Below are 27,250 nucleotides of genomic sequence, written 5' to 3' on the forward strand. Positions count from 1 at the left end.
TCAATATAATTATTTTCATCTGTATCTAGCCAGACAACACAAAATCGGGACACAAGACATCTTTTAGAGATCTTACGTCTTGATTTTGGATGTTGTCTGGATAAATAAATTTTTGAAATACTTCAACAAAACCGTTCTTTTCATGTGGTCACAAAACAGAAGAATTTACAACATTCATATTTCATTCATCGTGCGGACATTTCAACGAAAAACAGCAACATGAATACAATCACATTTGTTACTCACGTGTTGACAATCAAATTTGTAAATAAAAAATAACTCCACTGTATAATTTAATTGTAATCAAATAGTAAATCAATAAATTGTTACGTGGTTCAGATGGTTTTATACAAAATCGTTCCGTCTAAATAGACTTGAGAAAGGAAATCGTCATGTAAACCCGTGACGGACGGCACTCGTCGACAGATTGGAAGGATCCAATCGGCGAATCGAATTTTATATTTTTATACGTTGAAATACACGATATATGCCATATACGAATGTGATAAGTTACAATAAGAGACAAACCTCCTATAATTTTCGGCTCGCGTTGGCGACGTGCCGTTCCACTACGCTTTTGCAAAATAAGTTTCATCTCCGACTGATGGCCAGTTTCATCGCGATTATGGGTGATATATTCATAGTCTAATCTTATATTTAATATAATCACTCATTTTGAGAAGATTATCGATCATTATATTGATTGAATCAGTTGAATGGAATCTAAAGATTGAACTTAAGGATTCAACCTAAGACGTAAGCTCTTAGATCATAATCTTAGATCTATTTCTAGTTTCCAATTTTCTCTGAAGGACTATGAATAGCACCCTATGTTTGATCATCGTTCAATCGATCGTTCCTATAAGAACGGACGAAGAATCGATGACGCCAAGCTCGATGCAGCCGGCCATCGATTATCTACTTTTATTGCATGTGATATCGTTTTCCACTTTATTTTTTTTTTGTTTTCCCGCAAAATGGACAAACTTTAATACTTAATTTATCCGTAGCGAGAAACTTCGTATTCGTTCGCGGAAAGAGCGATACAAAAGATCTAGCGTTTTTGTGACTCGCGATACTTTTTCGATATGCTTGCGTTATAACAGTCAGAAATTTTTGAAAAGTTGACGAGACCGCTGTCGCAAAAACACGTGAATTTGGAACAACGAGAGATTTCTCCTCCGTTTTCTCTTCGTTCTGCCATTCTTCTTCATGTATACGCGATGATATTTAGGTCGATGTACATTTGTATCGTTTTACGTATCGTTATACAAGCTTCTACTACTATATACACGATGTCATTGTTTATATTAAATAGTTAATAAAGCATTTGTAATACAAAACACTCTCCTCCTACTAATTTGATTACGATCCGATAAATGGTGAGAGATTAGATCAATTGAGGGAAATAATTCTACACATTTTCGGTCACACAAAGCGGATCTTAGTGCTTAAGTATTTCAGTGCAAATTTATATAAGTATCCAATTCTGGAAATTATTTGCAGATTTTAAGATTTTTATTAACATCAAATTATTCTTATGAGATGCTTATTAGCAAAATTATTAAATTGCTTACTAATTTAATACGAAATATTACTATGTTCTGTTTCTGATTGCATAAATAGAATTATTATCCTTAATTGATTTATTCTCGTTGATTTAATACGAATTATAACCCACAGATTAGCATAGAAATAATTATCGATTATGCAATAATAATAAATGGAAATCCAGTAGCAATTTATTAGCAATATATTGACTAAATGTTATGTTGGGTTAATATTTGGGCAATATTGTGTCAATAATTATGCTACTGGGGAAATCAATCGTAGCTTAATAAATATCATACTTACGCTAATTTTTCGTAATGAAGCTTTGGTAAAAAATACGGGATTGATTAAAAAAACCAGGTTGGGACCAAATGTTTATTTCCTCAGGAAACTTTCGCAATATTCCTGATAGGTCTCGAATGAATCGGCGAGCGAACAATGACAGAAATCGTTATTGCAATTGCCAAATTACGCTACATATTTAATGCGATCTTCATTCGTATTAAAGAAAGAAAGGAAGAAACGGCAATTTGATCGCAAACGGAAATGCAGAGAGCGCTAACGACGTCTCGTATTAATGCCTTATGTAAAGTTGGCAATTACAATATCAATACAGTGGTAATATCGTCGCGATGATAGCTTATTGTTCAGATTTATCGGCGTGAAAAAAATCTCGATAGAGCTTCTCTTCGCGTTTTATTCTCTAGTATTTTATTTCTCTCCTCGGGCTTTCGTCTCTGCGTTGAGATTTATCGAGCCGGATCCGCCAGATCGAGCGCGAGAAAAAAATCTAACTATAAATCTAGAGAATACGAAATCCAAAATCAAGACATAATGCTCAGTCCACAACCTTGCTTTAAGAGACCCTAAGCCGTAAGAAATTAACCAATCACAGTCGATCATTTTTCTCATATTCAACTGTGATTGGTCAATTTCTTAAGGCTTTACGGCTTACGACCTCTTAAAGGAAGGTTGTGGACTTAGCTTAAGGCATCTTAAAGACGTCTTGTGTCTCGATTTTGGACTTTGTGTTGTCCAAAAAATTTTTACGAAAAAGTATAGAAAAACTACGTAGATTGATACAAGATTTTAGAAATTCTTAATTTTTCGTAGATATTCGCAGTGAAACGTGGAGTGTCGTTGTTTGAAGGCGAAGGATTTCTTAGTTTTTCAAACAAATAACGCCACTCTACGTCCCACTACGAATCTACGAAAAACTAAGAATTTCTAAGACCTTCCCAGATAGCAAAGCGTGTCTCAGCAAAATCTCACAAATCTGTGATTGCTTATGATGCTGACAACTTGCCATAGATTTGTCTTCAACGATTTCGGATATACCGACATTGTAACAACAATGTGCATACGTATTGTCAGCAGTTTAACAGCAAGATAACATTAATGTTATCTTGCGTTGTCGGCAATGTGACAGCATTGTATAATTTTATGCTGTATATTATTATGGCAACATGATGGCAAAGTACGAATTTTGATGATTTTAAAGTTGTCAGCAAATTACTGGCAAGTTGCTACTCAATGTTATCATATCGTGAAGGCATCAAGTTGCCAACAAATGAGGACTCAGTTGCTGCAATTCTGGTGGCAACACACACTTAGCAATCCAGCAAACGAGAAATTATTGAAAAATGTTGAAAATTATTCATTGAAGTGATGTCGAATCAAGTTTTTGAATTTTTTAAATCCGTTTTTTATCCGTTATCCGCTTGAATTAGTAATTATGGATTAGTTATTTACTTTCTGTATCTCACCTAATGTGCATAGAAATGAAACATGCGACTAATCCGGTTGAATCCATAATTACGTATTGGTATACCAATTCTTCAATACCGCACGTTAAATTCAACGCAATGAACGTGTAACTAATTTGTTCGAATTTAATGTGCGGTATTAAAGAATTTGTCTGATATGGGAGATCCATCAACTGCTAGTCACTGATCTCGGCAAGTGATATCGTCGAAAAGCACGCACTGTGGTGATAATAATAAGTCGTTGCCTCCCAAACAAAAACTCCGGTGTGATATACAGAGAAAAAATACAGAATGTGTAACATTGCGGATCCACAGCGACAAGGTAATTTCTAGACATAACTCTGGCCACGACAGTGCGGGTTATATCCGGGAGTCACCCTGTTACCGTGAATCTGTAATGTATATTCTGTGTATAATACTAGGGCTCATTCTGAAAGAAACGATTCATATATCTGTGATCATATTAGTGCTTTCCAACGATAAATCACTTTCTGATGGGATCGCAGACTAGCATTTCATTTCTGAATCTATATGAACCTACTAGAGTTCACATTATTATATTTATCTAGACGTATAGAAACGGATTCAGTATATTTAGTCTACAAAATTCAATACCTTTTTCGCGGATAACGCGGATTCGAAAACTTGATTCATACGGATTTATCCAATCCAATCCGTTCTCGTTTGCTGGGAATGCATACTTAGGCTGCGTTTCGTTATTCACTGTCAGTACTGACAATATGACGTCATAAAGTAGTACTGCAGAAGCGTTTTGAAATTACTAATAATACTTTTATGACGTTACAACGTTGCATAACGAAACGGATTTAGTAGTACTTGGTAGGACTGTAGAAATAAATAATTTTTAAATTTTGATAAAATTTGGAATTAATTATATTCATATCTTTGCGTGCTTTTTCTGCATCTACTTTATTCATTAATATGTCATAACTTTTTGACATTATCGTTTCGACATCTAAAAAACAAATTTTTTCCTGATTTCCCATTTCGTTGAATTTCGCTATCTTTTTACTGCGATTACCTGACCTCGCCAGTCGCAGTAATAGAAATAGGAAGTGACGCAAAAATTTATGACGTCATATAAACGCAAAAGTATATTGGAAGTTTACTGCGATATATTTTGGAATGGCATGTGCAATGCTGCCAGTACTGACAGTGAATAATGAAACGCAGCCTTAGCAAGCAATATGCCAGCAACAAGACAAACACGTTGCTATCTGGGTTAAAGTGTCTTATTGTCTCAATCTATGTAGTTTTTCGTAAAAATTTTTTCGCCAGGGAACGTCTAACAACGATAAACGTGCTTACGACACAAATGCAATGAAGAACAGCTCCGATCTCGAGGATCCACTATCGGGACGGTCGTAATTATAACTGTCACAAGATTGCCACGCAATTTACAAACAAATCGACTATAAGTAATAGAAATTTGACATTTCCTTCTCGGTAATTTGGACATTTCATTAATTTGCAGTGTGTGACTCTATGGCGAAATAATTAATCTCGATTAGATCTCTCGTTTTCAGGCGCATGTCGCGCTCATAATTACCAAAATATTGTCCACGCTAATTAACGTAATTAACGGGATGAATAACGATAGTACTCACATCTACGACATCGTGGCTCGAGGAAGCACTTCTTTGCACGCATTATTGAAGCACACGTGCGAAAGATAAACTCAAAGATGCGTCGCGAACGGACTGAACTTGCGTGAGATCCGTTCGATTTGAAGTTATGTGATTTCGTGCATCGACGTCAACTTCATGATGCTTCAGGGCAAAAAAGCGGAACATTCGAATTCCAAAACTAAAACAGACGTAATCCAATCTAATCAGATTCTTGGGCCGATATTCATAATCGATTCTTATATTTAAGACTGTCTTAAATGTCTTAAGATATGATAAAAACAATCACAGAGCCGTATTAGCATCTTATAACACATTACTTAAGACGGTTTTGAAATAAGAATCGATTATGAATATCGGCCTAAGAATCTGATTAGATTGGATTACGTCTGTTTTAGTTTTGGAAAATCGGCCTCGAAAACAGAATATTTCTCCTCGACTAAAAATTAAACTGCATGATTCATAATACATAATGCAACATATTATAAGGAACGTTCTTTGAAAATTTTACTAAGCTTTTCCAGATTTTTACATATATCGAATTCGCAGCAAGAAAAGATGTGTCTCACGCCCCTTTAATATGTCAAATATGATATATATTAAACATAATCGAACATATGTAAAATTTTCATAGCAACAAAGACGCAATAATTAGACGCAATAATTAGTAATTACAATACATTCTTTGTTTCATTCATAAATAATTACGGCGCCCATTCACTCATACTTTCTCAGGAAATCAACTTTTTCCAAGTTGAGCTTTTGCCACGCTGTTGAATCTCGAATTTAAGTATGTTAATTACTTCTCAAATTTCAGAAATAAAGTATCGTTTAGCGGATCGCACGAGTCGCGCTGTCAGTCGATCATCGCGCACGCACATGGAATTTGTTTTTCGATAGTCGAACCTTCGAATAGTCGAGGGATAATTAACGCACCGATTTGGGACATCTCGCATTGCGCGCAAAAGCGGACGAATAAAACTGCGATTTGCAAACTGCCGGATGCAAAAAAGAAGAAGAAGAAACGTGATAGCGGTGCACCTGGAGGGGCACGACAGAAACGCTTAACGACGAAATTTATTATGCTCGCGGAATAGTTAACAGCGGATGTTAACAAACATTAAAATGATAACGCAGGAGGCTTACATCCTATAGCTTCTCCGTGGACGACCGAACGATCCGGCTTCGCGTTCGAAAAAGAAAGGAGAGACTGTCGCTGAGGATCGTTCGTAACGCCCACCGCCAAATCCTCATATATATCACACACGCATCGAGTTACAATTACAACGCAAGTCGAGTACCGATATAATATTATTAATAATAATAATAATAATAATAATAACGCTCGTAAAACTTAACAGAACAAGCGAATCGATAAACACTATCACCACGCAGAGCCTGGCTGTGTCAGAGAGCCTCGTATCCTCAGCACGACCAACGCTGCAGGCAGTGACGATGAGCTACCTAATCCGTATATCAATTATTATATTACGTATAATATAATTACACGTTCTAAGTATTATTTCGTATATGTATATATATACACACAACCACATGTCACACAGGCCATGCCCTAAATCGACGTGAAGTCAAATAGATCGCCAAAGCGCTCAAATATCGAAAATTGCAAATTCAACGCAAGAAAAGATTCGCAAGATGCATATTTTAAATAAATATCGCATATATATTTAAAAATTGATCTTTGCAAATTTAACGATCCGCGTTGAGCCTTCTTTTTTGATACAACTTGATTTTGCAGATGGTTATTTAATGGCGTATTTGAATCTTCCGCAGATTTAAAGGCGCGATTAAATCTTCCAATCAGAATATCGCCGCGCGAAATATCGGTTATTTAATTGCGCAACGAGAATCCGTCTCGTTTTTCCCACGAGAGGCTACCCACGAACATCGTTTATTTATCTCGACAATAATTTGACAATTCAGCATCTCGAATAAAGCGTCGCACAAGCGTAGAGTAATTAATACTCGCATGTGAAATAAACATCTATTCGTGAAATGTACTTTCGAGATTCTATTCGGAGCGCAGAATGGGAAAAATATCGAGTTCATCTAAAATTTCTCTATGCTACGAGAATAATCAATAAGATCTTTTTCTTCTTTTTTTCTTTATCGCGAAGTAGTGTTCATTTATACGACGTCGGCAACAGTCGAAGACTTTGTGTATTTTCCTCCTCTATAATCTCGACCGTGTTATCCGCAAAATTGTTTCTAGGTGATGCTGAAAGACAATCTTCAATCAAATTCCGTCGCGTCGACGCCAAAGGCACCAAGTAAAAGAAATACAGTACATCTGTCTCGTGTTTTCCCTTTCAAATTACTCCTTACTCTATTATTCATTCGATATTTTGCATTTTCTTTGGCACTATTTGGCCGTATTGTGTCCGAGACGTAAATTACCGCGTCATCACGCTGAATTATCGAGATATTATCAGATTTTTTATATTCTACCGTAAGTGACTTACTTTTCTCTATCTGTTTTACGTTCGGTATATTCGTATTCACATCGAACGTTAAAAAAAAAGTTATTTTTCCGATATCTCGTAATAGTTCAATGCTGCGCCTTGACAAATTCATAATAAAATTATATTTATTATCCTTACATATATATCGTATCTTGACTAAATATATGTAGTAAGAAAAGGACAAAAGGGATGATTTATGACGTAGAATATATATAATTTTTTTTTCTTATACAGTAAACAGAAACGACAATGGCACAAAATGTTACTAAACTCGTTACGTTAGCGTTTGATTTAGCGTTCATTCAATTATTGGCAACGTGATGAACAGTTTAAGTGTTAATGTTAGTCTCGAGCAGATCAATTTACTAATCACTGCTACTTTATTTATGCTTGCTTTTTAAACACGCGCTTCTCAGCCACGCAATCTCATTCTCTCACATCAAAATTTCTTTCTCTCTCACGTATATTCTTTCGTGTATGTGTTATTTGTGTGTCTATGCATGGTTCGTCAAAAAAGACTCGACTATTCCGTTTGTCTTTTACGTCATTGTGCGTCCTTGGGAATCTGACTAGCACGTAGATTTCAGTTGAATAAATTATACACTTTTCACTTTTCCTTATCACGTGTCGTTGCTGTGAGGTGCATCACGACATATCGCCGGACATGCAATTACGCTCGACGCTAAACGTAAATTCGGAACTAAATGTAAATAAGCATACGATATACATATTTTAACATCTGCTCATTAATTTGCGTGATTAGTGTTCGGCTGCGCATTACGAGAGATATTTAAATCATTCGTAGACAGTGATGTTGCATTGCGTTCTCTCAGTTTATCATCCGTCTCGTTGAATTATCAGTTCCTTATGGCGATGGAAGGTTTGAAGTCCCAGGAGAGAAAAAATATTGTATTCTTACTGTTTGCAAAAATGGAAATAAAAGTTCGGTTCATCATGTACGTATCAACATAAATATTGGATTTCCTAAATACTGTGGCTTCCTACCATAAAACACAGCATAGTTCACATTATGTACAAGATCGTGGTAAGAAAATAAAAAAGATGTTTAGCAAAATTAAACAAATTAAGAAACCGTTCATTTCGTAAAGGAATATATAATATTGCATAAATAATTTCACAAACCTTTCCACAGAAAAAAAAACCTCCTTGCGTATCACGGAACGATACTTAAAAATGTATCAGTCGAAATTACTATGTGATGCTCACTTAAAGTACAATTAATCTTATAGCAATATAGTTGTTTCATACTCTCATAAAAGATGAAAAAATCTGTGAACCGTATGTTACGAATTCCCTTTGCTTTACTCTCTAATAAGAATTAACCAACTATACAAAGCCCTTATTGTTTTAACAATTAATTCGATAAACGTAACATCAAAACAATCATCGTCGCGTTGATTCTGCATATATCTTTGTCGTCTCGAACAGACAGTGATTCGCACTCCGTCGCGAAGTGACGCACACACACATACGCACATCAGTCTCTATCGTATCAAAACTTCCGAGTCATACTGTTAAAACCGTCGTCATTAACCATCATGATGGATCGGACTTACTGAGGAAGCTAACAAGCACTCGCTCATGCCGCGCGCCAAAGCGAGCGAATCTCTTAAGTATCGCGACCCTGAGAGTCGTGGTATTGGATATTGGTTAATTCTTGCTGTTACTACGCGGACTCGCGGGTTGACTGTTCGCCTGTTGTTGCGCACGTTGTATATAGATGTTCAGTAGCTTGAGCTTACTGGAGTACAAGCAACTTAGGTGCGGCTTCAACGCCTCCTCGCCGACCGCGACGTGGATTGCCACCATGCAAAACACTGCGCTCTTACGAACCGCGCTCTCATTGTCATCGTAAGCCTATAATACAAAGAAAAATACAATCAGTACATAATACAATGTGTTAAATACAAATTTGAATTTCATCAACTTTTCTCACCTTAATAAGACCAGGCATAACTTTGGCAAGATGAGGTTCAATAGCATCTCGACCCCAATGCTCTACCACCTTGTGCAACATCTTTATCGCGCCCATATTCAATGGGTATGACTCTGTAGCAATTATAGTGGAGACCAAATGGATAATTTGTTCCGGTTTTAAAACCATGGCCATTGTCGCCGCGCATTTTTCCGCATTCCAATGAACCTGTTAATGATATATAACGTCATAGATATGTAACACTATTAATTTGTTAATTAAAAAATTAAACGGAATTAATACTCACTGGAGATCTGCCACCGCTACCGCTGGAAGAATCGACCTTTTGATCGTCTGACTTGTAGGCATAAATAACTTTCAATATTAATAACTCATTGTAAGAGGAAAAGCTTTCTATCAACTCGGAACACTTAAGCATATCGATCAGCGTTTGTAGCACTTCAACTTGTATCACTTTGCCGTCATTGGATAAACTGTCTAACAAAACTTTGAGCACTTTCCTGAAATATCAAAGAATCGTTAAATCACCAGGATTAAAATGTCGCGTTAAAGTCGCTCGCTACTGATATATCGGCTTCTTCTTTGTAAAAGAAGAAAAAGAAGCTAATTCCCGATCACCACGATCAACTCTAGTAGGAACGAGCCTTAAGATACGCGTGAGTTGTAACATGGTGACGTACTTGAAATTTCGTTTAATATATGACGAATCGCCTTCGCGGACATAGAGTTGAAATTCTTGCAACGCCGATACTTTTTCCGTAGTTTGTGCTACTTTAGATTGCAGAGTTTTAACCATATTATCCACGATTTCTGGTCTGTTTGTTGAATCTGGTGATGATCCTGTATATAAAATAATGTAAAATACTTCAATTTTACATACACAGATTTTTTTCTGAAAAAATAAAACACATACCGTGCGTTTTATAACCATTGTTCTCTTGAGGTAGAATCAAATCACCGGCAATTGTATCAGATCCATTTACCGTTATATTGCTAACAGACCGTCCTCGTTGCGTCGGTGAGGAAACGGACGAGGATCGACCCTGAAAATAATAATTAGGATAATCTCATCGTAACTCATTCTTGTTTTGTCACGATATTATCTTACTAAGCTTACCGAATTGGATAACGTCAAACCTTCCATTCTCTCCTCTACATCTGCCATATTGCTGATACCACTATCTTTGCTGGTGGTGGCTCTCTCTAAACGTTCGAAGCCGTAATTTTGGATTTCGGCGGTCGTGCGTCGTAGAGATCTGTAGGAAGAACTTCAAAAATTAGTATACTTAATATTGTTTAAAAATTAGGATGTTAGGTTTCATTATGTTTAATTATAAAATATGTCTAGATTCAGTGTTGCAAATAAATTAACATGACGGAACGCTGTCCACGTACTTATATACTTCCTCCAAGTTCTCGTCTCCTCCATCGATTTCAGTCTTGTCCGCTTTAACATCGTTTTTCGCTTTCGTTCGAGCGGGCGAATTCTGCGATCTAGGCGGTGGCGTACCAGGTGATGCCGGAGTACTAGAAGTGGAAGATTTCCTTAAATGGTTCTGCACTAGAGGCCAGGCTGTTTCCTAAAAAAAAAAGAAAAACAATGATTCAGCACGATTTGAGAAAACGCTGATGAGTAAGTTAATAATTAGCTCATTCAACACACTTGATAGTATTTTGGTAATTCGGAGAGTATCATAGTAACTTGAGGCGGATTAAGATTATAAAGTGATATCACAGCGTTTTGCGCATGTCTTCTCACGTCGTGGCTTTTGCCGTCATTCGACCAGTCGAGCAGTCGTGCAAGTGCTGTCGCTGCAGAACTGCCCAGCGCGGATGGTTCTGCCGTTTCAGTGATCTGCGTGATAAAAGTCAATGCTGCTACTTTCACGCGAGAATTTGGTGTTTGGGTTGGATCTGTCAGATACCTCATCACAGCTGGTAGAAGCTGTTGGCCCGGGAAACAATCTCTGGACAAATCATTATGTATACGTGAATATTAAAATTTAATAATCACAATAACTCGATGATGCAAATGATACAGTATTACGTGAATAAAAATCGTTGAATTCTTACCTCACAACATCAAGCGTTTTGTGTATCTTTGTTTGTATAGATCCCAATAGATCGGTGCCTAACTTGTTGAGAAGCCTTGCACATAAAACATATAACCAATCGCCAAGACCTTCGTTGTGAGTAATTAGTAGTTCGTTCAACGTGTCCAAGAACAAACTAAACACCTTGGTGTGAGAATCCATAAACATTTTCGTAAAAATATCTGTCACTCTACGCAAATCTGTTGTTGTCAAAGTATTTCCGTTGCTCAAATAATGTTGCAAACCCACTAAACCTTCTTTTCTGTCTCCCCAATGTTTATGAGCACAGTTTTCAATAATCTCTTTGATGTCCTGTAAAATGAGAAAAAATTGCTGCGTGTTGCTTTTCAAATATTAATGTTAATTCATAACTATATTCTGAAATATTCTTGATGCAAAATAATGGATAACAAAAAGAATGTTCTCAAAATAATATTCTTTTCTTTTTTAATGCTAACATACAAATTGCTGTATTAATCGATTTACAAATATTTAATAAGTCAGTTTTATTTCAATGAGCAGAAATGAAAAAAAAAAGTAATTTAACAAACCTTTGGGATAGACTGATCCCATGGATCACGGTATAATCTCGATTGAGAGCCACTCCATGAGAACGACTAATGGGTAGATGGGCGATGGACAGATATGGAGAACAGAACGGCGTGTCGCGTTAGTCCAAACCAAACAAATATGCCGCAACAAAACCAAAAGTGAAAAAACCATGCATTAGCTACATTATCATACAGTGCTAAAAGCTTCATTGAAGTATTCTGTTTTCTATAATAAAAATTTGATTCGTATAATCAATATAAAATTGTAAAATAACTTGACACATTTTATATCTTAACAAACAAATATATTTTCTGTTAAATTATAAAACTAAAATAGTCAAAATTTTGAAATTTACGTATTAATTTGCGTGCCATTAAAATTGAAATAAAATCCAAGTATTGTATATAAGCATTAACCAATCAATTATAAAAAGCGGTAAATTTATTAATTATAATATAAAAATGTGTAAATTCGTAATATTAATAGCATATGACACATGAGATAATATGCGTGAGTGTTCGTCATTTTCTCCTTTGTAAACGTGTGTGTGCTAGCTTACAAGAAAAAATTAATTTAACAATAAACATATTACGTAACTTCGATTCTGTAATGTGATATATGTCCATGTTTCGATCGAAGTAACAAAAATTCAATACTAAAGCCAACGAATGTGCGTCACTTTCTTATTTTTTTGATTTACTAATAAAACTTGCACTTACATCACTGGCTCGTCTAAAACCGTCTATACTTCTTTCCGAACATATACTGCTGTTTTCGCTGTCGTCACTATGATCCCCTTTGTTGCCTGGTATTCTGGTGTAATTGTCGATACTGTCGAAGGTTAAAGCATCCGCCAGCGCAGACTCCGCTTCGCGTGACTTCTGCAGCATCTTCTGCGCCATCACTGGTGGTCTAGTGCTGTCCGTTGGCGACATGTGTAGATTCCTCCCTCTATCAATTCAAATAATTCGTATCACAACTGTACAAATTTACAACATTTTCGGTAAACGGAATTGTTGTACTTACCTTAGTTTGCTCCCAAATCTCTGCGGACTCGGTTCACGACTGTTGCTTGTGCTGCCAATAGTATGTCCGGATAATCGCCTTGGTCTGCCTATCAGTGATTCACCTTCGCGATTGTACGTGGCGTAACTTAATCTAGACGACGGGGAACCCGATCTACTGCTAGCTGTTATGGAAAACAATTTTCGTTAATAATTCTCCGTTACGTTTTCTTTTTTTTTACAGAAAATTACAAAACGTACGTTGAGATTGTGAAACTCCCGCCACTCTTGTCCTCGTCCTTGCAACTCTTTCTGGGCTAGCAATCGCATTGGGATCCGGGCATTTAGTAGGACGAGCTGAAATAATACAAAACGGTACAGTTTATTGCATATATAATAACAAAGAGTTGTTTAATGTTCAATTTGATCATTTGACTTCATAAAATTTAATAAAATATTACTCACGAAGTGCCGCTGCTTTTTGTCTGCTCATATTCGCGTACATCACTCTCACTTTCGCCCTTTGAGCAGCTTGCAAATCAATTGCGCTGGTAGATCTAACTCCTGGTGTACCTCGGTCTGTAGAATTATAAAACGGATTAATTCTGTGGTATTAGCTTCATGCAATTTCTACTTTACAACTTCTGTGCAAGATTAAAAAAGGAAATCAACGTAAGACAACAACAGTTCCGTTTGTGCATTTTTCCTTGAAGTGTGACATAACGTATACAAAGTGCGATTTATCTCTGAAGGAAATGACGATAGAACAATTACAATGACTATCTGTTGGTCTTTGTAGTATCGGGATACCAGATTGACGATAAGACCGAGGCAAGGACGGAGTACGTCTGAGCGGACCGTGCGGTTGACCCGTGGTCTGATGCAAATTTTCCGTACTACCTTCATATGTTTAATGTAAAGAGAAGTCGCAAAGCAGCATGAAAACAGAGTGACAAGTATTTTATATCAAGATCGCAGCACGAGTAACATTAATACATTCAATTGCAACGTAATCCGTTTTAATGGAACGTTTTATCGCAGTAATAAACAAGCAGAAAGTCTTTACCTGCCGCGCTCATCACGGGTCTGGCTGTACGTGGACTAACGCTCGACGATCTCATATTAGCCATGACATTTAAGCTGTTACTACTACCACTATTGCTAAGAGACATCAAGGAGCGTTTATACGTCGCGTCCAAATTATTAAGTAGTATTTCAGCCTGCTCTGGAAAGTGATTTTTAAATGCCCAGTATGATCTATAAAAAGTGATAAAAATTAATAAATTATTAAATTGATCTCAAATGAAGGTAGGCATCATTAGAATTCGGCTGCAAAGGACTACTCACTTCCTGGCGAAGACTCGTGCTTCTGCGTCGGAATCCGCGATGCCCTTTTTAAGTGCGTCCGGCAATATTGTTATGTGCTTCTGCAATATCTGCGTAGGCCAGGTCTGCAGGATTAAAGCCAGATATTCCCAAGACGCTCTACGAATATCTCTGCTCTTGTTGCTCACGCACGATATAATAATAGGCACATATCGAGAACAGTGGGTATTTTGAAGGATAAACCGAACTGCCACCGCTCCGGCTGTCGCTACGACCTAGTTGAAAATGGCAAGAGTAATTAAATTCTTACCTCTTATGGAGATTACATAAAAACTAACGGACATGCGAACGACGTAAGACTCTATGAGGTATGACGTTCGTCGTAAAGATGTGCAATTAACACTCGATACAGCAATTTAGACAATAATTGTATCTAAATGTAGCAGAGATCTAGCATTCCGTGAGACTTACCTTGGCACTGTTCTGTATGAGGTTCATTAACGTGAGCAAAACCATATCGCCAAAACTGGCGAATTTGGTCTTCAGGCTCTGACTCAGAAAAGCGAGAGTTATACACGCTTCTCGCGCTACTTGGGATCTAAGGTCGGTGCAGGCCTGATCGAACGGTCGCTGTACGCTCTTTAGGCACTCGTGGAAATTTTCGTAATTAGTGCCACCTGCGAGTACAATGGCTCTTAACTTTCTCATCTAGAAAAGCAAGAAGACAACGGATAAAAAATATCGTTAAGCCATGAAGAAAGATAATCTCGTTTTCTCGCGATACATACGCTATCCATTCTTTGTTTCCAATCCTTTTTATCGTCACCCACGGTATCCCTGATACTCTTCATCTGTTCTTCGAGATCTTTTGCTGAGAATAGATTAATGGTAGGTACGTCCTCGAATGCAGTAATAAAGCATTCTTCGTCAACGGCTCCGGCTTGCGCTGAACATAAGTAATGATAGTTTTCTTCATGTTCGCTTCGATACGGAAATACACATGTACGCTAAAGAACTATACTTTTCATTCTTTGCACTTTCAGAAATTGTGAATGATTATGAAACTAATTCTAAATTACATAGATTGCTATGAATTGCTATAAATTGCTGTGAATAATGCTCAAGCGGTCGCGAAATGCATTACACATAAACAAAAATGCTGACTGCATGTAATAAATAAGCACTGTATGTATTATAGTTACATATCAAAAGTTACAAATGAGAAGCTGTATGAGTGATCAAGAAGCAATAACGCAAAGGGTATTTATTATTCTAAGGAATTGATGATTTATTAACAAAATTCTGCGTTGCAGAATTTATTCGCATCTAAGATTCTGAATTGTATCGCGCGATTATCTATGTAATCATTTTCTCTTGATCGAAAACATCTTTGGACTTTCCAAAATATTTTCTAAAATAGTAATTGCCAATAGTAGAATTTAGATATACCTGAGGTCGATCTTACTGATTGAGTTCTTTTGACGGTCGCTGCCCTTGGGACTGAATAGGATGAAGTACCAGGAGGAGCTGTTTCATGCAAGCGAACAGTTAGCATATCCTCGTCATCGAAACGTCAACATACGTTGACCTTTTGCTGGCGAGTTTCTCTGACAATGTATTGTTAACAAAATGCAAAAATAAAGCCGCATTGCGGTTAAAACTAAGCGTAAGTAAGGATTACGGCACATATTTCCCGCGTGCGCTTCATTTGCAGACCGGTGCTTCTGTGATATTCGAGTCAATACTGAGTCATGACATTCATGTATATTTCGGATGGAAGACGAAGAGACACATCTCAGGTAAAATACACGACACAATTGATTACATAAAAAGCTTGATTTATACGACATAAACTAGCACTGCTATGTATCATCGTTTCAATATAATTTAAAAATATCGACGTTTAATATTTACACTCTATCTAAATACGTCTAGCAAGTTTGATAAAGTAAAAATAACTCGTTCCACGAATATTAACATATATTGCTACATATTTGCATAAACAGCTACTAAAGAAAACGATTTTAGAGAAACTTCACTGTTACTTTTACCATATATCATGCTTCCAAAAAAAATAAGAAATAAAATTAAGAATATCAGATTTGTGATATAAATTGTAATAATAATTAAGATGACATGTGACATGGAATTCGATAATATTTAAATATACCTAAGGCAGAGGATGGTGTTCTAGCAGGCCCAAATTGACCTCTTTTCGGAGGCATGTTAAGCCTTTTAACGGGAGCCGATTTGATCTGCAATAGACAAGTAGTTTTTGTTTTTCAAAACGTTATTTCTATTTATAAACATGCAATGAAGCTGATTTTTCGGATTCGACACTTACCGCTGCTCGATCAAGTTCGTCGGTATCTTTGCCAACTGAAAAAAGAAAACAAACTGTCACAATCGCGACTTGGTACATCTTTCTTATTAGTTTCGAAAATAAATTAGAAGATTTCGAAATTGCAAACTTCTTAAAAGAAGAAATAAAATATTTAGAAGCAAAATAATTAACAGAAAATTGTACTTTATTATATTCTATAATTTAATTTGGATTTTAAATCAATATGTCTTATTTTATTACAAAATGTAACGTAGGCTTTTAGCACATACTTAGAAAAATTATTGACATCACCGCTTTAAAAATATTTGTATCATCAACTAATATCACAACCGCTTTATGTCACGATGATCCTTTCGTGTAGCAGAAATAATTCATATACCTAAATCTGGATACAGCCAAGGCGGCTTGTGGATGTCGCAGTGACATCCTCTCGCCCTTGCACCCGGATGCTTCACTATATTATCCCATTGCAGTATCCATCTGCTGCTCGCATCCCACAATTTCTTATCGATACTGGGATACTTCTTTAATCCCCGACGTAGGCAACGGTGCCCGCTCGGTATTAACACGTCGGCGTCGTTCATCGTGACCGATGTATACGATATTTTAGCGAGCACAGCAAGGATAAATTCCTCATGTCGTAGTAGAATTATAACGACGTTAACATTTCGCAAGCGTCATCGTCATTTTAATAAACCAGTTGCGAACGTTTTTCGCCTGTATCTTCGATCGCACTATAATAATCTCTTTTTTTTCTCTTTCAGAAGATACTGTAAATATCAATCTTGGAATAATATCGTCGTAATCAAATTAATAATTCAAAAATATTTACATTAAACATTTAAAACAATTTAATAATTTGCGACTTCATAATATATTCATCAATTCTGCCTAATTATGCATCTTTTAGAGAAGATTTCATAAATATTTTTCTTCGACTTTTAATCAGAATAATCAAAGATAAAGAATCAATCGTAAAATAAAATTCTTAGATGCTACGACGATATTTTTTTCGAGGATGCGATAAAGAGCCAGTTTATTGCGCGCAATTAGCCGATTTATCTGAACTGTTATGTAGCCGGTAGCACAAAGGACTATGCCCAGTTTTATAGGGGAATTTGGGCCCCGGATGAACAACTTTGAGACATGCCTAAAATTTTAAGGTATCAAAAGAGAATAAAAAATTCCATAAGCCTAACTTTATAGGAGAGGTTTCCTGAGTGCTCCTAGAATATATATTGACCATATTTCAATTAGACAATTAAAACCTTTTGTTTCATACTTCACTTTGAGTATTCACTTCCCTCTACCCTCTTCATCGATTAATATATATCACTTATAACTATTCATTTGGGATCCAAAAAAGGGTTTAGTTGTCTTCGTCAAGATTGGACATATTCCAGATACTAGATGATTAGAGAAATCTCGAATAAAACCAGTCCTACATGGTACACCTACATACACAATACATAATAACGAACTTTGAACAGCTCAAGGGACTCATTTTACAAAGTTGTGCATATGGAACTTTTCAATCCTTTTTTGATGCTCTACAATCCTAGCTAGGTCTCAGTGCTGTTCAGCCGGGACCCAAACTGGGCATAGTTCTTTATAACTTCTTCAAGGAAAACTCGTCAAGGAATTTCCGCTAATGAGTATCGGAAATTACGAAAGTGTAAAAGTCTCGAAATATTGTGGGAAAACCGGCGTACGCGCGATGTTACGTGCAGTGAAAGTCTTCAGTTTTTTTTCCCCATCAGCCGCTTCGCATCGAATTAATTTCCATATCCTAATTGGATTCCTGCGAGCGTGCCTTATTAATTTGCCGCTTCACGCGAGTTTACTCATTAGATCATCTAATCGAGCACGTCGGATGCGCGGATTTAGCGAGGATTAATTGATACCGTGGATTTCGTTTCGCAGATTCATATAATATTCGTAATAGAAGACAATGACCCGATTTATAGCGGCTTCACATGCTATAAATTTCTAACATTATTTATTTTTAACAATTATAATTAACGTCATTAATTTTAACTGGCTACAATTAAAATGTTTGCAAAATTACTTTATCGATTAAATTAATTTGCATAGAACGGAAATTTACTTATCTCTTTCCGCTTTCTCTAATATTACAATAATCACGTAATTTTTCCAAGAATGCAATTCATCCAATTGCAATTCATCCGATATCAAAAAAACATCGCTTAATAAACCATTCAGGGAAAAATGATTGGAATTATTGTGGCGCAAACTGGCAATTTGTGGCAAACGGTAAGCGGCACTTAGATCTTTACTATGTATTCTCTTAGACTATCTCGTATTTCTTTGTCGGATTTCAAAATTGTCGGCGTAAGAGTTCCTAATGTTTACTCTTGCCTTTCTCGCAAGCGTATTATCTAAGTACTTCCCGAGCATTCTTTGCGGTCATACGCACGCACGCACGCACTCTTGCATTAAGAAATTCTGTTAGTAATACCCAGGTGCGCGCATTTACTGCAGTAAAGACTCCTTCTTCTCCCGTAAGGCAAACATACGTATTCTCGGTATCAAGAATTTGCCGTGTTACTCGAGTTTTGCTTGCATCTAAACCGCTAATAGACTTCAATTCCCATATTACTACACTTAAAACTCAACAATGACAATTGTTCCATCTTCTCGGGGTAATTAACGTTGTAATTTAAGGTCCATGGCATATATAAAAATATAAGAGCAGGAGCACAGATTCTTGCATAAGGCACAAAAAAATTAACCAGTCTTTTATTTATATAAAAGGAAGAAAATGAAGGACTTTGATTGATTCATTTTCTTATGCATTATGCAAGACTCTGTGCTTCCGCTCTAAAGCGGCTACAATGTGATTTTGAAGCGTAAAATTTAAACTTTAAACCGTAAAACATTAAACCGACCAATCATAGTCGATCATTTTTCTCACATTCGACTGTGAATGATCGATTTCTTACGGATTAAGGCTTAAAGCTTAAGTTATACGCCTTCAAATCTCATTGTAAACGTCGCTTTAGGCAATAAGATGTAAGCAGTAAGCAAATTACTCAATTCAAAGTAGAGAACGTAAGATTATTATCTTACATTCTCTATGTTGGTTGTGATTGACCAATTCGCTTACTGCTTATATTTTATTGCCTACTGTTTCTCTATGTGTTTCTGGTTTAACTTTTCAAAATTTGTATTGACGAAATGTTTGTAATTACTTAGAAATTATCGATATGAAGAAACACTGCAGGAAATCGAAGACGATAACAATTCAGGCCGTGTGAAAGATATGCAGCCGGTTGACTTCTCCACGAAACCAGTTCAATGTTCTCCGATAACTTACGAACGCGAATTCACATACCTGGCATTACCGACAACGATCGATAGTCCAATAACAAAGAACTGTTATTACAAACGTTGCTAATAATAACACACACCGTCCCGGAATCGAGAATGCGATAGGTATACCAATTCCTCAGCTGTCGACCGACGATCGCGACCTATTTATTAATACCTTCGATACCAGCTTCGGTGTTCTCCGGTAACAATGAACGTACATTCACACGCGCCACGTAACAAGATCGGTTAATAGGGAAAACCCATTTTCTCACGTTACAGATAGCATCGTCTCGCGAGCTTTTTGCTCTCGAGTTCCATCGTTCATTCGGATCTCCGCGCGCCACGCCGTTCAAATGTCCCGAGTTGCCGGTTGGTTGTTGTGTCGGGAAGTTTCGAAACCGACAGATATTTGCATGTTCTGACAATCTAGTTTCGAGTAAACTTGACGGGAAACGTATGGACGCGTATAGTCATATAACTGATGGCAGAGAATGAAATATCTATCTTACAATTATGCCCGTTTTTAACAATGTAATTCAACTTTAATCTTGGTTCAACTAATTCTTCATCTTTTTAATTTAATTTAATTTAATTTAGTTTATTGCAAAGCTCTAAAACTACATATTGACAGAGTAATAGACGTAAACATAAAATAGACGAAGATCACCGATATACCACTTTGTTTTTAGACAATATTTCTTAAACAAAAGGTAAAAATACAACTTCAAAAATATAAATATAATGTGGCGACTCGCCCCCAGAAGTCTCACGGGTCTCGCGCGGATTCTCGTAAGCACCCCAGTTACACGAATTCCGTTTAAATAAGATCCCGATCTAATACTTTCTCGGGCGTCTAAGGCAGGTCCCACTACATTGCCTTACTGATGAGTCCAGTAGTGGGGACCAGGACGAAACCCTGCGGTCGATCATACTTCGAATCGATCACGATCCGTCAATCATTTTTCCGGCCTAACCAACTCAAAGTTACCGCCACAATATAAAAAGTGTCTTCTATCAGATAGTATAAACAGTTTTTATAATGCTGTTTGCAATTTTGCAATAATTAAGTTTTTCGTAAGTTATGCAAAAATGAACGTCTGACAAAATGGACTCCAAAATTGACACAGTAATAATACCAACATTCCTATTCTATAAATAAAGATATATCCTATTCTGTAAAGAAAACTAATTTATGAAACTATAAATATTTAAAATGACATAATATTATCAATAATACAATCACTATTATTTTAATTACGCAATTTGCAAAAGAACACCGTAAAAATTTTCTTCTCGGATTCATAGAATTTGTTTTTAGCTGATTTGGTATAGAAATAAGCTACAAATATATGAATTATGAATTTGTACTTCTTTAATTAGCTAAATAGATCACGTTTTTATTAGTAGGTATTAATAAGATGCAAAGGTTAGTTTCTAAGAAATAAGGGGATGTCGCTTTAGGAAACCTTCCTCTATGATACAGTAGACTATAGTAGTAGCTCTTACAAATGGTTAGGCATCAGCAAGACTGTTGTTACACAGCTGCCTACCAGCAACAAAACCAGGACAGACAACGATCTTTTTTCTGCTCTAGAAATTAGAAAAAGATAAAGAGCAAGAAGAATCGAGATTAAAGTTAATCTACATTGGTAGAAATGGACATTAGACGTGGACGTTAAAATAAGACAGAGAAAAAGTTATATTAAAGATTGAAGGCCATGGCAAAAAAAAAACTTAATTAGTAAAACGTAAGCAGTACGTGAATCACAATAGTCTTTCATAACTTAAGTAATTAATTTTTTCTGTCTTATCTTATGTTTAAAACAGGTTTTAAATACGCTCGTTTCGTTCTCATTCGGAAGGATATGTCCAAAATTATTGAAAAACAAAAGGAAATATCCGTAATTACCGATTCATCGAGGGAACGAAAGTTGCAGAGTGAAACAAGCTAAATTGAAACGACGCGATACGCATCAAGTTCACTTGCAAGTGAAACGCGTTCCAACTTTACATGGAGAAACAAACTGTGTGTTTACGAATAACAAACATTTAAACAAGATCACGCTATCAAAGAGATTTATGTAAAGCCATGTTCCCACTGAAGCAACAACGAGAAACTTTTTGTTGCTGTTTCGATGTTTCTTGAAAAAGTTATCGAAAGTTTCATGATGTTTCTTACTTAATATTTCTGCCAGAGACAAAAGTTGCTGTTTATCGTGTGTTTTCAATCGAAAGAAAATGCTCTTGGAATTTGGAAACATTCAGCGACAATTCAGTAAGCAATAAAAAGTTTTTCGTTGCTCCTGTGAAAACATAACTTTGGAGTACTTTCCAGCAAAAAAGTGCATATGCACACAGGCCAGTGTACAATACAGTGAATCATTACATCCGTTTGTCAATGTTAAATAAAGATGAAATAATCGCTATGTTACATTGTGTCTCTTGCTTAGGATTACAAGCTGTATTATTTTAAGGGGATCCTAAAATCGTCTATTTTACTGATTATTTTTCAAATAAGTATTTTTCTAACTGCCTTTAAATACATATTAAAGAATCTTTCTCTACAATTAAAGTATAAACGATAATGTAGTCAAAACCGGTCGACTTTATGTAAAAAAAAATGGAAAAAAGTTGGAAAATTACAGTCTTATTATCGGCTTCTAATACCGATTCGCAACAATGTTTGCTTTATATACAAGTTTTATATAATACTTTATGCGTATAAGATAATTTTGATTTGGACTAGGAATTATAATGGATTATATAAACAGTGTTGTATTCTTAGAATTAGATATCTAATATAAAAGATTGGTTAGTTAGAAAATTTGTAAGTATAATACGTGCGATATTGATGTAGTGTATATATATAGTATTATGTCAATGACACATAAATCGTATGTGTAAGTCCTACTAAATCGGTAATACAGAGACGGCTTTAGGATCCCCATAAGAACACTACTTTTTTTTTTTAGTAAAACTTCTTATTAATTAAAACTTGATATCTATAAAATTATATATTAATAAGAATCGTCAATAAAAATTATGTTCTGATCATATCAATCATAATTCTAGTCGAGATAATCATCAGATAGATGTCCAAGTGTGACCAGAATTCTAACTGGTACGATCAGAATCTTTCAGTTCGTTTATTTTTAATCATAAATTTTTCTTAGTGCTCTCTTGCTGGAAAGCACTGTTAGATTATAGGCAATTTTCAGCTTGACTGAATGTCCACTCGATCCATCTCGAGGACGTCCATTAGCATTTTTTTCGAAACGGAAGAGAAGGAAAAATATTTGGTGGTTTACTTCACCTGCTCCTCGAATCATTCATGCAAAGACAATCGTGTGGTTATAAAAAAAAGAAAAAAAAAAGAAAAAATTTTCGTGCTTCCCGGAATCGGTTGCGTCACGCGATCCGACCTCTATTACACGCAAGCCGATTACCGCACACGTGCGCGGGCACTTATTGCCGATGTGGATTAGCATCGCATAGCGGTAGACCAGCGCGGATATCGCATATAAAAATAAGAGACGCTGAGCCGTGTATTAAATCACGCAAAAACCGAAGCGGACTCGCCGTCCATTAGAACGAATACGGCGACCGATCAACGCGCGCGGTTCCATCGCTAATTACGGTACGATCGATCGAAGATCTTGATTAAGGTGCCGCTTTATTTATGCCGAATAAACCGTGACAAGTGGTTCTGCGCCGTCGAACCCTTTCGGTCTTCGTTTCACGCCTCGTTATGAGGCGATTTATCCGAAATAATGTAAAGACGTCTCTCTCTTTGTGCAGTTCGCGGCGCCGAAATTAACCGCACTGTTCGGAACTGGTTCCGCATATGCAACGACGATTATACGTTATGGATTTTTTTTTCCTTCCTTTTAGAAATAAATGGGCGGGCAACGTCGAAGGAGAATGCAGAGTCCTGTTCCTCGCTTTGCGCAACGTCGTTGTAACGCAGAAATTAACAGCGCTTAAAGATTGTCGAATGAGTAACCGCAATATCGCTTTTACGCTCCAAGTCAACGGAATAATTAATGAAAAATGCCGATGGGGGCATTCGACTTTGATTTCAAAACGCGTTTATTCCCTTCGTACAGGCGGAGGGAATCGAGAACGAAGCCATGTTTTTTTAAAGAGGCGAGAACGAGAGGCGCTCGTTGTATTACATAATTAAGGCCGCTTCTTCATGCCAACGTAATAAACGCGAGTTTTGCATTAACAATCCCTCTGCAGTGAATGCTCGAGCGAATCTAGTTCATCGCACGGCCGAGAAAGTGCATTAATAATTCCGACTAGCAGCCTCGGTCGTTTCACACACTCGACGACGAATGCACTTTTGTTGATTCCCTCCACACAACGTTCAGTAAACTCCTTATCTTTCTCAAAGCGGACCCGAAACGTGACACAAATAGAGACGACCGCCGCGAGTCTATTCCAACGAACGGAAGTTCGATGACGGTATATCATCAAAAATTTCTGGAAGTCCTTCGAGCAAAGTCGCGTTTTCAGACGCTTCATTTCAATTCCTAGCGATGAAAGACGAGAATTTAAATCAAAACTTTATTTCCAGGATTTGACGATCCTTCTTGAAGATGGAAACTTATTTACGTGATTTCGATATATATATATATATATATATCGATAAGACGTTTGCTTCGAAATTGGATAATACAAAGGATATCTATGATGACCATATATTCTTTAATATAAAGGACAGTTATGTTTCGTTCAAAAAGCAGTCCTTTAGATTTATTTATTTTTTTCAATTTTGTCTTTATTTTAATAAAATTACGGGTAGTTCCTTTCTAATTAGTATTGCAATGTCTACTAATGAGCGAATTTTTACGAAAAATATTGACAAATGTAGTTTTATACACGAGCAATATTAATTCAAACAGAATGAAGTCGTAATAACATCAAAATGACATTAAAAAGTGATATTTAGTAATCAAATTTGCAGCTATTTTGACATCATTTTGATGTTACGATGACCTGTGCTTTGCTTGGCAGTTATCTCAAGTATAGTGCCAAAAATTTCAGAAATTAATGCCCAGACTTTTGACAGTCACAAAGGGTGCTTTCCCATCCGGTAACACAAGTCACAAACATCATTCTATCTTTCCGATCATTGTATCACAATTGATATCCATTGAAATAATTTAATCAATGAAAAAATGACAGCGACTTATGAAAATTCACCGCATGTTTAGAAGAACTTTAATTTCTGATATATTCAAATCTGTTCAATATTTGACTTATTATGTAAGATAGGATTTGTTTTTGTTTTAATATATGATTTATTACGTAAGGTAGGATTCGTTTTTATGTATTAACATTGAAAAGTTTAAGGACGAAACATTTGTTAAAATTTGAAAAACATTAAATTTAGCAATCAACTCTTAGCTCTTTTTTACCTTTTATTATCATTCTATCTTTCTTGACATTCAGCGAACAACAAAGCTAGAACGACGCTTGTATCGACTTTGTCACCAAGTGGAAAACAGGCAATTTCGTTTGACAATATTTATAAATAAAGTCCTAAAAAATTTTCAGGTTTGTCCTTTATTTTCTCTAAGAAAATACGATCACCGCAAGGATACCGCGTGTCCGCGGTAAAAAAAAATTTTTTTCGGAATAACGTGGCTCTCGCATCCTCGGCGTCGTTTCTTCACATCACACAGCACTATCTCTCACCGTAGCCGCGGGCGCGAAACAATTGAACTCGCTCGCGCGAGTCCTATCCTATGCGGTTGCAACTACGAGGCCGAGCGCTCGTTGTTTGTTTCACAAAGCCCGGCCGCGCACTGCCGAGAATTCCTTCGACGAGCCGTCCTCAATGAACGGTTGAAACGTCGCGCCGTCGCGCGATGATAGGTATCGATATCGTCGACACGACACGAAGCGATAACGCACCACGCGTGCACTTATCGTTAGAAGTTTTCGCGCGAAGTAAACACTGTGGCCTCGCTTCGCGAAATGGTCGATCAACAGTCGAGTAACGTTACACAGTCACGGTCCTGACGGGAGAACGAAGCGGCACGCACAACACACAACTACAGGCAGCGATGCAATTTTCGATTCCACGTAGCGCAAAGAATACGTGTACTCCTCGTTGCGACGACCGTTGCGTTTTTTCGTTGCGTTTCACGAGAAAAGATAGGCATCGCCGTCGCGTGTTCCTCTCTCGGTATCGGATTGACCGATCTCCACGACCGAAATCACGAGAAACGCCTTGTTCCTCGTGCACGTGTCACCGGGGAAAAAATGGAAAAAAACACGAGAGGAAACGACACAATTCGACACATCGTGAGACGAGGCTGCCTACGACACAACGACGTGCACGTCTCTCACGTTGCTAAACGCCGACTCGTTTACTCTCAACCTCGAGCTGCCGAGAGTAAGCGCTTATGCGCGGAACGCGAGTAAAACCGCCGAGTCGAAGGAGGGGGTCCCACACGGACCTTCCCCTATCGTTGGTGCCCCGCTGGAAGGGGCCAAAGGCTATGAGGGATGAACGAAGAGACGTGGGGCCTACACGATCACCGCCACCGATTCCGGAAAATCAATGCCAGCGACGCTATTGTCAAGTGTGTCATGGGGGGACATGGTATCTTTACAGTCACGAAAACGCACTTTTCGCGAGGTCGAGTGGTGCGTGTTCTTCGATCATACGCTTATGCTCATTTCTACCAGATACACTGAACCAAAACTGTACGTAAATACAATAAAATATTCATTGAATTATGAAAAAATAATGAAAATTGGTCCAATGAATTCTCATAATGATTTAGATTATAAAACTATTCCTAGAATTCATTGCGAGAATGAATATATAGTTGTATAAATGAATCCAGTTATTGTATCAATGAATTAACTACATTAATGTCTAAATTCTAAGCAGAATCGTAAGGCTCGTAATATATTACTGTAAGACTTGTAAGAATTTTTAAGCGCTTATACACTGAAAAAAAGATTGGCTGCTGCAGCAAATTAGATGGTAAAATATGGCATAACATTTTTAATTGGTTGCAACAGCCAATTTTTGGTTGCGTTAGCCTATCTGCAATGTCAGTATAGGATTTCGATTAGACTAACACAACCAAAAATTGACTGCTGCAACCAATTAAAAATGTTATGCCATATTTTACCATCTAATTTACTGCAGCAGTCAATCTTTTTTTTCAAT

At 36.8% G+C, this 27,250-nt stretch overlaps 1 protein-coding gene across 7 annotated transcripts in view; it reads right to left on the reverse strand.

The window, feature by feature from the left end:
- Positions 1 to 8,550: 8,550 nt before the first annotated feature.
- The window catches only part of chb (CLIP-associating protein), a 44,067-nt gene continuing 25,367 nt past the window's right edge, over positions 8,551 to 27,250 (reverse strand). For 2 of the 7 annotated variants that reach the window (XM_018451215.1, XM_018451219.1), the window contains exons 6-27: positions 16,723 to 16,757; positions 16,549 to 16,633; positions 15,828 to 15,905; positions 15,167 to 15,324; positions 14,850 to 15,086; positions 14,400 to 14,653; positions 14,119 to 14,309; positions 13,827 to 13,952; positions 13,518 to 13,631; positions 13,314 to 13,409; positions 13,075 to 13,237; positions 12,768 to 12,999; positions 12,048 to 12,113; positions 11,477 to 11,808; positions 11,067 to 11,370; positions 10,799 to 10,983; positions 10,521 to 10,659; positions 10,317 to 10,446; positions 10,084 to 10,243; positions 9,690 to 9,903; positions 9,404 to 9,610; positions 8,551 to 9,324 (exon numbers count right to left, since the gene is read on the reverse strand). In XM_018451215.1, coding sequence (XP_018306717.1) covers positions 9,118 to 9,324; positions 9,404 to 9,610; positions 9,690 to 9,903; positions 10,084 to 10,243; positions 10,317 to 10,446; positions 10,521 to 10,659; positions 10,799 to 10,983; positions 11,067 to 11,370; positions 11,477 to 11,808; positions 12,048 to 12,113; positions 12,768 to 12,999; positions 13,075 to 13,237; positions 13,314 to 13,409; positions 13,518 to 13,631; positions 13,827 to 13,952; positions 14,119 to 14,309; positions 14,400 to 14,653; positions 14,850 to 15,086; positions 15,167 to 15,324; positions 15,828 to 15,905; positions 16,549 to 16,633; positions 16,723 to 16,757 — 3,713 coding nt within the window. In that variant the 3' untranslated portion in view covers positions 8,551 to 9,117. Of the gene's footprint in view, positions 9,325 to 9,403; positions 9,611 to 9,689; positions 9,904 to 10,083; positions 10,244 to 10,316; positions 10,447 to 10,520; positions 10,660 to 10,798; positions 10,984 to 11,066; positions 11,371 to 11,476; positions 11,809 to 12,047; positions 12,114 to 12,767; positions 13,000 to 13,074; positions 13,238 to 13,313; positions 13,410 to 13,517; positions 13,632 to 13,826; positions 13,953 to 14,118; positions 14,310 to 14,399; positions 14,654 to 14,849; positions 15,087 to 15,166; positions 15,325 to 15,827; positions 15,906 to 16,548; positions 16,634 to 16,722; positions 16,758 to 17,101; positions 17,493 to 25,758; positions 26,356 to 27,250 lie in introns of those variants that run through there. The other 5 variants (XM_018451220.1, XM_018451221.1, XM_018451217.1 and 2 more) reach the window with 5 other exon arrangements.

Source organism: Mycetomoellerius zeteki, unplaced genomic scaffold (assembly GCF_001594055.1).
Source record: "Mycetomoellerius zeteki isolate Tzet28-1 unplaced genomic scaffold, Tzet1.0 scaffold31, whole genome shotgun sequence".
NCBI classification, from domain to species: Eukaryota; Metazoa; Arthropoda; class Insecta; order Hymenoptera; family Formicidae; genus Mycetomoellerius; species Mycetomoellerius zeteki.